The following is a 14,492-nucleotide window of genomic DNA, read 5'->3' on the forward strand; positions in this document are numbered from 1 at the left end:
CTTTGTATCTGCGAGGCATGGCTCTCTACTTCCGTGCCCTCAAGATCTCCTCTTCTTCCTCAACTGAGTCATCCAAGTGCTCCTCATCAAAGTCGACTATATATTTATGGTGTTTTTGGAAAGCAGCCCTATTGGTCCTCAAGATCAACGCGAGTACCCTTGGCTGTTATATCAGAAAAAGCAGGCTCTTTGCCCAAGAAGTCTGGAAAATATTTCTGACTCACGTCGCTTGTGAGTCGAAATGTGCCCCGTGCTATCCAACTACTGGTACACCTGGCATTGGATTTCTTTTTGAAGCTCCTCTTGGTTGATTGATCATTGAAGAGTTGTAACCCTCCTTGTTGGTAGATGTCTTCAGCGTTGGCTTTGCTTTTTGACCTTGATTGCTGTCTTGGATTTAGGGTTCACTGCACCCCACCACTGCTTGAAAACTACTGTCATCGTCGAGTTTGCATGTGCTTGGTGTTGAGAGGATTAACGGAAAAATAAGCTGGTGATCCATGTAAAGCTACACTTTTGCCTGTTGCCTTTGGTCTGCAGCCTCGGGGCCATTCTCTGGGTCAAGTGCAGCAACAGGACTACCCTCCCCTATAGCCTTCTCTTAATGAACCTCCTCTTCCACCTAGGCCTTCCTCAACTTCCTCTTCTACTTGAACGTCGTTTTTCTCATACTCAGACTTCTGCTCAGAGTCTCTGTCTATGGCATCCATGATGTTTGTTACAAAAAGTCAGATGGGCAGCCCAGGGTTGAGATGGCCGAGCGTCCGGTGCTAGTACTGTGACCTGTCCGATGCTAGTACGGTATGGGATGGACTAAACCAAAGCTAGTACGACACAAATGATGAAAGAAAACGAGAGTCTAGAAAAGAGCTTAGCATCAATGGAATCTTTGCAGGACCTTAGGCTTGAACTTTGGCCCCATGCCTTTCAGCCTTGGCCCATGGACCATGAGGCAATAGTGGCCTAATGGACCCCATTTAGCTCAAAACAAAAATTGTCAGTCAGCGATCAAACTGACTGGTTGCCTAACCTTAGTTTGGACGTCCATACAGAACTGGACGGGTTGGACGTAGGAATCCGTACGCCGTGGGACAAGGACAACCCTGTCTTTGGCCATGTGCTCCAAAACAATGTAGCCTTGTGTTCACTCTGCAACCTGTACATTTGATTTTGAACATTCTCAAAACTCTCTTGGTTTCAGATAGATTGGCAACTTGATTTTGCTTTACATCAGTAAGTTATTTATCATGTTGGAGATGAATTTATTCCATTTGGGTGTGCTTGACTGTTCTGTGTAGGGGGGTGTCTGCAGGAAAATGATGAAAATGGTTTCAAGATCTGTAAAGCAACCAAAATTGAATACGCCTTCCTCTATTGAGGCAAGAATGGTAAATGCGATGAGGGAAAGAGGGGCAGCGGGGAAAAGCCCCATTAAAGCATTCAACAGCATTATCATGAAGTTTCCAAAGATCGATGCTTGTTTTGAGAAAGTTAGAGTCACATTTCGGAAGTTTGGTATGCTCACTCTTGGCATTATGTGATTTCCAAGTACTTTGAAATTGAGGCAGCCATATCGCAATTAAACTTTAATATTAAGGTATTGTGGATTATATTAAGCTTGATCATTATGATTGACCAGCTTAATATAATCACAATATAATATAATTGTAGTGAATTATAATTATTTCATTAAATTTAGCTATTATGGATTATATTACGCTCAATCACTTCATGTTTCTTATAAATGAAAATCCAAACATCTTCCAAAAATTCATCAATCACCATTATTGCAATCTCGTGATGTTTTGTGTCTTCACGTGCACGCCCATGTGTGCAGACAAGGATGGTAGTGGAACCATTGACCTGGAGGAACTAAAGGAGTGTTTCAGGCAGCTCAGAGTTTCTTTCACCGACGAGGAAGTCAAGGCATTTCATCAGGAGAGCGACATGGATTCAAGCAAGGGAGTGGACTTCAAGGAGTTCATTGTTGTACTGGCCCTTGTTTATCTCTTAGGAAAGTCCAATGTGGGGCCTTCCGTATCCTTGCTGATACATTCGTTATGCTTTAGTTTTTGAATGAATGCATACCTCCCCTGCATTGTGGCCACATACGTTAGTGCACCCAACCACATGAATATCACGCGTGTGGAAGCACGCACGTACACATGCCCATTTGCACACTTATGCTTGCATGTGCATGCGGATGCGTGCACACACACACACACACTTGTGGATTCCTTGACAAATCCGGCTGTTAGAAATCAAGAATTGGCTTGCCAGAACTAGAAGCTACCTTTGATACTATTGTGGATGCTTACCTCTTCTTTGACAAGGATGGAGACGGTTATGTCAGCAAAGCAGAGATCATTGCTGCTACCAGTGAATTTTCTGGAAAGAGGAGCAATGATCAGATAGGGATCAAGAGATTCGGTTTGAGACTTATTTTCTTGTCCCTTCTTCAAAACATTTCACATTTTTACCATAATGTCTTTTAAGTTAATACTATCCATATCCAACACATTGAATGCAGAGGAGATGGATTGGGACAAAGATGGCTTGATAACTTTCAAAGAGTTTCTGTTCGCTTTCACTAATTGGGTTGGTGTCAAGGATGACGAGGAGGACGAAGATGAGTGATTACCTCCGTCAAAAGGTGACACCAAGGTAATCCCCGTGTTAATTGTACATTTTGCTCTTTCAACAGATTCACAAATTGAGCTCCATTCAAGATTTCTTGGATGGAGTCATCTGTCCTCGTATCAAAGTTGTCATACGTAAACATAAAATCTCATTGGTATCCTCACTACCTATTAGGATATGCTTGTCTACATGAGAATCCTTTTTTCTGTATACGAACCTTATCCCTTCGTGTGTTGCACCCATCTGGTCTTTCACGACATCGACTCAAAAGCAAAATTTCTTCTCCACCACCATGGGAAGGTTACTTATTTTTAGTAACGTTTAATTTTTGTAAAGGATAAAATGAATTATTTTATCATAATCACATCATCGTATCTGGACAATTGGCTATAACTGCATTTTCCAAAAGCTAAGTACTCAACATGCTTGGCATTCACCTAAAAGAGGGCAATGTCACATTTTGTTAGTATTACGCTTAATGCTACAAAAGTAGAAAATTCATCTCTCAAGAACTCGTCGATAATAAAAAACTAAGATGTAGTTTCTTCAAATCATAAAAAAAACGTGGATGAGGAGGCTCCCGCTGGCAAGAAAACAAGTGGGAGGTACCACAATGGCATTGCGTGTAATGTACCCTTCCATCCACTTTTGGTCTCCATCATCACCTATTGCGATAGTGCAAAATAAACTGGTCCTCCATCTCATGGATAAGGATAAAACCTAAACCTTTGGAACATTGGATGTTGCAAATTGTACTGGGGAAAAAAATGATCAGGTACCTTTGAAGATCATGAGGAGTCTCCATTATCTCTATGATCCAACAGCGAAATGGACAAACTATCATGGGGCTGCTCACTACAATGTGCTAGCAACATGTCTATGATACACTACAGTCGGGCTACTATTGATCTGCCTCTGAGTATGAGCTCCAACTAGCCAGGGTAGGCGTTAACCATTATCATTATATACAGCTCTTGCAACGCCAAGGAGAGATCCAAGCTTTGGGTGGATCTTAGGGACTCCCCAATTGAGGGGGATGATGCTTTTAATATGGTTGAGTCTCGAAAAGACAAGACAAACCCATCTAGCCTCTTGACACGTTACTTTGCGCCGTTGGCTTTGACTTGAGCTTGTAATATGTTGATGGCTATATCCTGTTGGCTCTACTCTTGGAATATTCATTTATCTAGATCAAAGTCTAAAGGGACCACCAGAGGAAAGCCTATGGCAATAAGAATGAAGGCTATATAGCCAAAGAAAGTGACCTTTGACCTTTGAAACTCACGTCCTTTCTTTCCTGTTCCTGTGGTATATAGTGTTGAGGCTATTCCACCTTATAAGGTCCTTCAGTCCATAATTATTGACCTTTTTCACATAGGGGGGACCCTACTTTGTCCCACTAGCTTGCTATGCTCCAAGGACTATTCTGTTTTACAAGAGATGGGACACCATGCTTTCCCCCTCACATGTTGATTAAAGCTTATGCTTCTCTCATCTTAAATCATCCTTCAATAATTAATTTAGAGAGCCCATGCCGTGAGCAACTTCCTCCCATTGGATTGAAGACAGAAATCGTGATCGATCCTTGTTTTTGGCAACTTGCTCTACAGGTCCCCTCGCCACAAGAACAAGTCAACTCCACAAATGGAATCAAATTTTTGAAGGATTTTCCTACTATGAACTCTAAAGGTAGCCGAGGAAAAGAGATCTCCATTGGGAACATTGCTTTTTTTTTTTAAGCCAACAAAATGGGGCTAGATCAACAAGTGATGAAATCAAGAGGCTTGTCATCCGGTCACATCGACATGATTGTGATGAACATATTGCCATAGTATGATGGTCAAGTAAGTGGGTAGAAGCGGTGCTTATATATTTGTGCTACATGCTACTAATTGCACTAGCCTATTATTATTAGTGTCGAGGCCAAAACACTCCTCACACATGTGAAGACATCACATCCATGAGAAGATGACTAATCGCCAATGTATTCTCTTCCATACAAATGATAAATATAAACAAGCATTAGATGTTGATTCTTGTGTGTATCAAATAATAGGTAGAAGTGGTGAACTTAAAGTAATAATGTGAAGAATGACAACAATGTTTGTGCACTAGTAGGACATTCTTGCAAAATCTACTTTTTCCTTGTAATTTTAGTTAGGCCAAAAAGGAAACACAACACTATGGCCATGCTCTTTAGGTAGGCCAAATAAAGTAATCTAACAATTGAATGAGGAGAGTGCACCATCAATGAAGAGAAAAAATATTTGAAGCTATGACAATCAAAGCTGTTCTCTTGACCATGAGCATAATCTTTTCCATTCGCTCATGCCAACAGAGGGTGAGCACTAGATGAACTCATGTGAGCCTATTTATAAATTTATAAAGTATGAGAGAGAGAGAGAGAGAGAGAGAGAGAGAGAGAGAGAGAGAGAGAGAGAGAGGTTATAAAGTAAAAGTCACTATTAGCTTTATTCGTGTGCATCTGATGTCTATCATTGCTCGATCTTGAGAGATAAACCAATAGTTTAAGTTGCTTTCCACTTGTCATCCATACAACGTTGATGCACCATTAATAGATACCATTACATACCTCTCCTTTGGGAAAGAAAATGTCCTTAGTTGCTGTGTTATAATCTTGCAAGTCACAACTTGTCCAAAACACTAGCTAAACTGACAATAAAAAACACAATCTTACAAAATAATATTTTACAAAGCTAAAAAAATTTACTCGCTTATGCGTTTAGTCATCCACATACTACATATTCTAGTGTCCCATCCCACTAGAGTAAGAAGTATGTGTCATATCCTGATGTATCAGAATATCATTGGTTATAATCATCGTTCAATAACCAAGATCCATCAGTAACAAGTCAAAATCCATAAACAGTGTCATCATCATATCTCATCACATCATCATAAAGAAAATCCAAATCTATGATTTTTTGATTGATATTTCATAAGTTGACGAATTGACACCAATTGGGCATGATGCTTAAATGGACATATTTGTATTGAGATTGTGATGTCTAAATTACATCAAAGTCATGTGTACTTTTTGCCTAAATTGATAAATCTACATTGTAAAGTTGGCGTCTCTTAAATTGGCAAATCAACACCAAGATGAAAACTGTGCACTACCTAAACGGACAAATCTGTGTAGATGTGACCAATTGACTAGGCATGGAATAATCTATCTTATAATTTCTATTGATTACATTTTAAAAACGAATAGAGTTTACTATGTAAAAACTCATGACTATAGTAGCTAGCACTCCAAAGTCCTTGCTTATTTGATTGGCTTTGTAAAAAAAAAGAAGAATATATGTTGTATGTCCACTATTATATGTAAAGTTGTCGAAAAAAAATCTGGATTTTGGTCAAACATTGATAATGCCATCATACTTGACCTTTTTCTATGAAAAAGATCATAAGAGTAAAAAATTAGCGTAAAATTTTACTATTAGCAAATATCATAGTGCACATTTTTAATCGTGATGCCGATGGAGTTGTATTGCAAGCTACTTGTGAGTCTCATTGTCTTTGATTGGATGTGCTTGACTTCATTATTAAAAGAATCTATAGATTCTATAAGATCATTGTGTATGACAATGCTAGAAAATGCTAGATACAACTATAATTGTGTTCAACTGTAATTTCCTAAAAAGAGCTATGCTTCAACCACATTTCTAATTATATAGCTCTTAAAACATGCCCGACCAACATTGGTCACTACCTAACATAGTAAACAAGATCATCTTTTAATGTTTGATAAAGATTTTCTTGGGTTAGGTGTATCAAATGAGAAAGCGTTTTTAACTAAAGGAAACATTTTGAGTATATTGTATAAACAAGCGAGTGAAACAATAACAAAATTTCTTGTATATACAAAAGGACCCGGTTTTCCTCTTTTGACTGTGTCTTAAGTAGACTAAGGAGGCTCTATGGAATGCAAAATGATGAACTCATCACATTATTTCCCTTTGAATTTAAACACCTTGAATTAGAATGTTACTTATCCTTCATTCTATTAAATCTTTAAATTTATTTAGCAATAAATATAGCCTAAATAAAGAGCTAAGAAGGCTTTTGTAAGCATCATTATTTTCCTTCCAAAAAGGATGTCCAAAACAACCTGCATCTATTCTATCGCACTTGTTTGAAGTGTGAAGGAGCTCAAACCACAAGAATTGTCTTGCTAATGGCCAAAGAATTTGGGCTTCATCTTGCTTTCATGCCAATATTCACAACTTGTGAATCATGGTGTCTATTAGGATTCAACTCTATTTACACGTCACAATGTGATTTTCTCTTCAATTTTTTGGTTCTTGCTTACTCTTATAGAAAGAAGAGCTACTTTTGGAAGTTTAGAGGTAGTTTAAAGCTCACATGTGAAAATAAAATTGACATGATTGATCCTCAATTCCTTTTCAACTAAATATTGAAGTCATTTTAAGTCCATTTTAGATTTGAGAAAGGCCGCATTTTCCTTCCAAAAGCAAGGTAGGGGTTTTGTGTCACAAAAAATTATATTAATGATTGACATATTCAGAAAGAGGGTGTCAAAAGAATATGGCCCTTAACGCACGCTCTTTCAATGCCTTTACTCTACTGATTCTGAACTCTTGAAATCTCACCAACATTGAAGCACCGTGCTAGTTTATTGTTAGTGTTTTTGTGGTCTTGAAATTTTGTTAGCTCTCTTGCTTGATTTGTTACTGCTTGCCAAGTGTTTAGGTTCTTTGCAACTGTTTCTAGGGATGATGGTTCATGATCCATCATTTTTGATGTTTTACATCTAGCTTCGTACTATACATTCCCCATGCTATGTGGGTCATTTTGGCACTAAATTTCCCTGAATTGGGATTTTAGGCCAATTGTTGGTTTGGTTTCTAACTAATTAGTACCACTCACATCTGTAGTTTTTGCCTTGAACATATGCATTCATAAAATAACTCTTATGGCATGTCATACAACATCAGTTGATGTATCTACTGACCCCTTTTCTTGTTGTCATTGTGTGCAGGTACATAGATCATAATCCATGTACCATTAATGAGCTTTGCTAGATTTAATGATACCATCTCCTGGGAAACCTTGATTTGAGCTTGTGATGTCAATCTTATGTGATTTGGAGCCCTAAAAGCTCTTCATGCAATATAATAAAAAAGTTTTTAAATTGACCCATCTTGTGATTTGTGGTGATCTATAGGTCACAATTGGTGAAAATTAGCAAATAGGTGCAAATACTTTGATGATGAAAAGTTTCTCTCTTGTAAGAAAAGGTTCAATGCCGCGGTATTGAATAAGCTAATCAAAATTGAATTTTTTATGTTTGAGGTTGTCCATTTGTTGGTAGTCCTTATGAGAAATTTGTAGTTTTCGATCTCTCTAGGGAGTCTGCATGGCCAGGAGGTCTCTAAAATGCACTTGACATTATTTTCCTTTTCATATATTTCCCATTCTTTTTGAGGGATCACTATTGCTAACTTTGAACCCTAGGTTTAGTCTTGGCAAAGCATAGCTAGAACATGTATATCTTAAATCAAATTCTTTTTTCCATTGAGCATTGGTATAAAGCACCTTATTGTTATTGTATAGTGTAGAAGAATATGTACAAGAGGTTAGTGATGATCAATGTTTTTATACTAGAGTCTAAATCTTATATGTACGCAATCATTGCCAAATCTCTCTACGCTCTTATCAAAAAATTTGAGTGGACCAACGAATGTGAAGAAGCTTTTCAATTATTGAAGCATAGATTGATTCTTGATTCAATTCTAAAAGCTGCTGATTGGAGGAAGATCTTCCATGTCCATGTCCATGTCGATGCATCAACTTATGCAATTGGATGCATTTTAGCGGAACCTAGAGAAAATAATATGGACTTTTCCATCTGTTACTCGAACAGATAACCTAATAGTGAAAAATAAAATTACACAACCACTTAGAGAGAAGGATTGGGAATGGTCTATGCTATGAAAAAGTTCAAACACTACCTTCTCGTGAACAAGTTTGTGTTCTTTGTGGATTATCAGGCACTATTATACTTGGTGAGAAAACTCTGCAATACATGATGCATTGTTTGATAGTTTGTTATATTGTTTTGAGTTTGATTTAATTGTAGTAGTTAAAAAAGGAACAACACACCAAAGGACTGACCATTTGTCTAGATTGACTCATGGAGAAGTACCTAGGGGAGTTGATGACCTGTCAGATTCTTATCTATTCAACATTGAGATGGTGCAAAGGTGGATCAAACATGTCAAACCTTTGCTCACCCTTGGTTCACTATAGATTGAAAGGCAATCATCAATTATTGAACAAACTTGAACACTAGTGCTAATAGTTGGAAGGCTATACAAGCAAGGGATTGACGATATTATTGAGACTATGTATAGAGAAAACCAAGAGAAACGTGTACTTGAGCCAAGCTCACGAACAAAACATTTCAAAAATTGATGAGACTGGGTGTATACTAGCTTGGAAAAGTGCAAACATTTCAAAAATTGATGAGAACGGGTGTATACTAGCCTAGAATGCAGAAGAGTGTTCATGATTACATTAGTTTATGCAACATTTGTGCAAATCAGACACTTGTAGAACACGCAACATTGTTTAGAGTAGCAATTGCATCTCAGTGGAGCTTGTACATTGTACCTGACCAAAGAGATCCTACCATAAGGGTTGAATAGATTGATACTGAAATCCATTTAAACCAAAGCATAAAGTTATGTTTTGATTGGGGATCACCTCTACATAAGAGAATGTGCTCCACAAAAGACGAATACATTCTGAATCTTGAGCAACCTCATGTTGGTGGACAAGGAGGCATACATTTTTTTGCAAATAAAACCACGAAAGCGATTCTTGTTGCAGGAATTTGGTGGCCAATCTTGTTCTTGGATGCTGAAGCGTATGAAGAGATGTGATGAACGTCGATGAATGAAAGCACCTATGAAGAGAGACAAAATTCCCTTAAGACCATTGATGCGGCAAGAGCTTTTGCCAAATGAGGCATACACTTTGTACATACCATATCACCTCCCGCATATCTAATATATCATTGTGGCCATAGACTATCTAACCAAATGGGTTGAAGCCAAAGCAACATAGAAAAATGGTGCAAAATTGACAAGAACTTCTTGTATGAGAACATCTTTACAAGATATGGGCAACCAATTGAAATAGTTAGCGACAGAGGGACTCAATTCCTGAATGAAGTGATTGAAGTCTTGCTGGATGAATTCATGGCAATTCATTGCAAATCAGCACCATATCATCCTCAAGCTAATGGAAAAGTGGAGAGCATGAATAAAATCCTATGCATGGTGCTCACAAAAATAGTGAATAAATCAAGAGTAGATTGGGACCAAATGCTACATTCATCTCTTTGGGCATACTGGGTTGCTTACAAAATAATAATTAGAATGACACATTTTAATATGGTGTTTGGGCCTAACGCCATACTGACCATGGAATTCCAATACTTCTCGTAGCCAAGAACTTAGTGGAGAGGCCATGAGCTATTAGAAAGGGTGAATGAGCTAGAGAAGCTAGACAAAGTTTGCTTAAGAGCCGTCACAGACATCTATGCACAAAAAGGAAGCATGAAGGATTTCCATGATCAACATGTGATCAACAAGGAATTCAGAAAGGGTGACTATGTATTAGTCTATACCTTAATAAAACACTTCAAAAAGTTAAAAAAAACAAGGAAATGGCCCATTCATCATTAGAGACATATCATCAAGTGGCACCATAAAACTTGAAACATTAGAGGGAGAAGAGATGTCCAATTGGATGAGTGGCTGCAAGTTGAAGAAATATTATCTACCACTAACCATAGAAATGTTGGGAAAGATACACCATGTAGCAGAAAGGAGGAAATAAGCCAAAGCTAATCAGGCACGGGCTTAGGAGGAAGCAAAATTGTAGATCTTAAAGCGCAAGCAATGACAAAACAATGTCCAAATTCAACAACCAACAACACCACCTCCTCTTATAGAAGCCATTTAGACAGAGACGAATTGGCTTGGAGGTATGGATGTAAGAATTTGTATACATCTGGTAGACGGATCAACAAAGCAAGCTCTTGTAGAGACTGGAGCTAGAGCCAATGCCATGAAGCTTTCTACATTCATGAAGATGTTAAGATGTGCAATTGACGACCAATCAGATTGAGCTCAAAGCTGCAAACCAAGGGATGATGGTTAGTCTAGGTCAAGTAAATTTTATTTTACAATCAACATCGACAGTCATCAATGCCCACACCAATTTCATGTCATAGTGGAGACACATCTTAATGAAGCAATCATCCTAGGTGTGCCCTAGATGCAAATTTACAAAAGAAATTCCAGATTAGCAAGATGATACTTTATGATTTACACTTAAAGAAACCTGGTATGTCACTCCTTTGGCACAAAGTGATCACATATGGGAAGTATAGTCCATTAATACAAAACCGCAGCCAATAATGAAGCCTGGCATGCACGGAAATTCAACAGCCAAGGCATCAAACATGTATGGGTGAAGAAATCCATCATGGCAAACAAGTCGAAGTAGATCTGGTTACCAAAGCTAACCACCCCGCAAGTGGTTAACAACACAAAATACCAATAGCCACCAAAAAAATCTCAGCAGTTATACTTGGAAATGGTATTCCCAAAAACCACAAAATCTAAAGCAAGCCAATCCAAGTATCAATGGATACCATGTTGGTATACTTACAATGCCCCCCTCTCTCAGTTTTTCCACCACAGTATATGTTGCACAACTTGTAAGGCCCCCATATGAGAAGAAGCCAATGGTGCACATATATTTTTACCCCATGCAGCTCTTCCAATAGTATAATAGAGATACATTACATGGCCATGCATAGACACATTACTCGCACCCATGCACATTGCACAAACCTTTGTCCCAGGATGACTCAAAATGGGAAGGAGAAAGTAGTAGTAGCTGCTGCAACCTATTGCAAGATCATGAGCTGCAAGATGGTGAGAATTCATGTGTATGGTGTATAAAGTGTGTTTTTTTGCTTTTTAGTGTTTTTACCTCTTATCAGGCATAATGATGAGCCATATTGACATATTTTTGATAAACATGATGCCTAGAGTGTGTGTGTGTGTGTGTGTGTGTGTGTGTGTGTGTGTGTGTGTGTGTGTGTGTGTGTGTGTGTGTGTGTGTGTGTATATATATATATATATATATATATATATATATATATATATATATATGAGTGTGTAGAATAAATTTGGTTAGTTTTCAGCCAAATAATAATACTTTTATATAATTTTTAGCTAATAAAGATTGAAAAAATTAATAAAATTGGCAACGAGAGCGAAAATTGAGCCAAAATCTAAACATAGGACATGAAGCAAGACCTACACTATTATCAAAGCGTCTTATATAATAAGAGTAAAATAGAAAATGGAATTTTCAAATTTTGAGAAAGGACAAGACTACAATCATAAATGCAAGTTACAGATTCACAAACAGTCACACAAATATGGGAAAGGAAACCTCTATTGTTGATTTGGTCCTTCAACAACCCTCTTTTTGAGGGTGTAAGCTTACAAGTTCTTGAAGACATGTTTGTGATAAGCTTAAAAATTGAAATCCAGTCACTAGGATGCAAAAAAATCATGTAGCATAGTCAAAACTATGCAGCTAAGTTGATAAATGAGCAAGGAATTAGTCCCAAAGCTTCAAGTAAATATTTTTGTGGTCTAAGAGTCTTAGCTATTCTAGTCAACGTTTATGTATTTCGAGCTTGGTGATGCAAAGAAGAAAATTCCAAATTAAAGACTTGTACCTTCTTCACTTTTGTTGGTCTCAGTAAATCTTCTCAAGATCAGTGGAAATGTCATTCTTGGACATAATGTGTCCAAGAATTTTTTCTTGTCTTACTATGAAGACACATTTCTCTGGGCTCAAGAAAATATGATAGGTTCTACACTTCTCAAAGATATTCTTCAGATGCTCTATGCGCTCATTTCTCAAGAAAGAATGCGTACATAATTCATCCATGTAAATCTCTAAGAATTGTCTCAGAAAATCTTTGAAAGCATGACTCATCAGTCTTTGGAATGTGGTAGGTGCATTGGTAAAGACAAATGGCATCACTTCATAAGGAAATATATTCCATTTTGTGGCAAAGGCGACTGTCATATGTTGATTCTCATGATTTATAGCAAGTTAGTTGTAGCTTGAAAATCCATTAAGAAAGCTATAAGCTTCCTTGCTTGCAACTCGCTCAATCACATGATCAGTAATTGGTAGGGGATAGTTGTCTTGGATAGTAGTGATAGACAGTTTTTGGATATCTATATTTGCCATATTGAGCTACATCACCCAAGAAAAATCACCTAAATACTATGACTATCTTCACTCTTTTAGAGTACATAGTTGTTTGTGAGTTGTTGGATCTCCTTGTAAAACTCTTAGCTAGCTGGTCATTGGGCTAGTTGCAAGAAAGAAAGCTATAAGCTTCCTTGCTTTCAACTCGCTCAATCACATGATCAGTAATTGGTAGGGGGTAGTTTTCTTGGATAGTAGTGATGGACAGTTTTTGGCTATCTATATTTGCCATAGTGAGCTACGTCACCCAAGAAAAATCACCTAAATACTATGACTATCTTCTCTCTTTCAGAGTATATAGTCGTTTGTGAGTTGCTAGACTTTTCCCATATCTCCTTGTAAAACCCTTAGCTAGCTGGTCATTCGGCTAGTTGAACCAAAATAAAATAAAATTTTGAAAATAGAAAACATATTATGACTCATTTATATGTAAGTATTTCTTTTTAAGAGGGCCTAAATATATGTACTTTTTTAATATTATTTTGATATTTAATTAAATATTTATACCCTAAATGTCCTCTCTCACCCTCTTCACCATTACCCTCCCCTCTCACCTCCATAGCTCTTATATGAACTTCTATATGTACATACACCATCTCTATTTCTCTCTCTATCACTTCTAAGTTACAATTATATCTTATCTTTTCTTAAAATACATAGAAATTCAACATGTAAACCATTCTGCAAATTGGGGATTCTCACCAATTAAAATCGGCATTTTTATCATGGTGATCAAACTTGGTGGCATGATAGCATAAGGTCAAGGAGAAAGAAGAAAAGACCAGTGGTCATTTTTGACAATCTACACAAGGTATAACCAAAATTCTTCAAAGCTTCACTATCACAAGGATTCCCTCACTTCATTCACCCATCTTCCTTCAACCATTCAACTCATTCTACCCATTGTAGATGTATCTTTAACCACTTTTAGTGATTACTGACACGAACTATTAACCTACTAACTTCTTTTCAGACACTAACTGCTAACCTACTAGCAAAAATATCCATTGACCTAATCTTAAAAGGAACCTTGCTTCAAGACACATATAGAAAAAATTCTCTCTTTCTCTCTCTCTCTCTCTCTCTCTCTCTCTCTCTCCCCCCCCCACCCCCTTCTTTAACACTCTAATTTCACCTTTATCTACCATCAATAATACTTTATCTTGAGTCCACATCCATGACTTAAGCAGACAAAGAAGGCCCGCAACATTTTGATATTCAAAAAATCATAATCTTGATTTGTTATGTTTATAAAGTAGGATTACCAATAACCTTAATGAGGGATATCATACCTATAAATAGACTCCTTTCCTTCTTGTAAATCATCTCTCATCTATGATCTCAAATCTCTAATATCTTAAGAATCTCCCATATATAGCACCCCAACACTATATGCACGAGGAGAGATTTAGGTGTAGTCACCACTTTGTGAGCTTCACACTTCGTGTGAGAGCTTTGATGCTACACATAGCAATTGAGAGAGTGCGAGT

The 14,492-nt window shown here is 37.4% G+C and overlaps 1 protein-coding gene across 4 annotated transcripts in view; it reads left to right on the forward strand.

Moving 5' to 3' along the window:
* The window catches only part of LOC147441051 (Calcium-binding EF-hand family protein), a 35,187-nt gene extending 27,370 nt beyond the window's left edge, over positions 1-7,817 (forward strand). The window contains exons 2-6 of one of the 4 annotated variants that reach the window (XM_086483635.1): positions 1,299-1,515; positions 1,838-2,037; positions 2,259-2,430; positions 2,531-2,664; positions 7,667-7,817. In XM_086483635.1, coding sequence (XP_086339761.1) covers positions 1,317-1,515; positions 1,838-2,037; positions 2,259-2,430; positions 2,531-2,637 — 678 coding nt within the window. In that variant the 5' untranslated portion in view covers positions 1,299-1,316 and the 3' untranslated portion in view covers positions 2,638-2,664; positions 7,667-7,817. Of the gene's footprint in view, positions 1-1,298; positions 1,516-1,837; positions 2,038-2,258; positions 2,431-2,530; positions 3,024-4,250; positions 4,672-7,666 lie in introns of those variants that run through there. The other 3 variants (XM_086483634.1, XM_086483633.1, XM_086483636.1) reach the window with 3 other exon arrangements.
* The last annotated feature ends 6,675 nt before the right edge of the window (positions 7,818-14,492 follow it).

Source organism: Adiantum capillus-veneris, chromosome 15 (genome assembly GCF_014529385.1).
Source record: "Adiantum capillus-veneris isolate H3 chromosome 15, ASM1452938v2, whole genome shotgun sequence".
NCBI lineage: Eukaryota > Viridiplantae > Streptophyta > Polypodiopsida > Polypodiales > Pteridaceae > Adiantum > Adiantum capillus-veneris.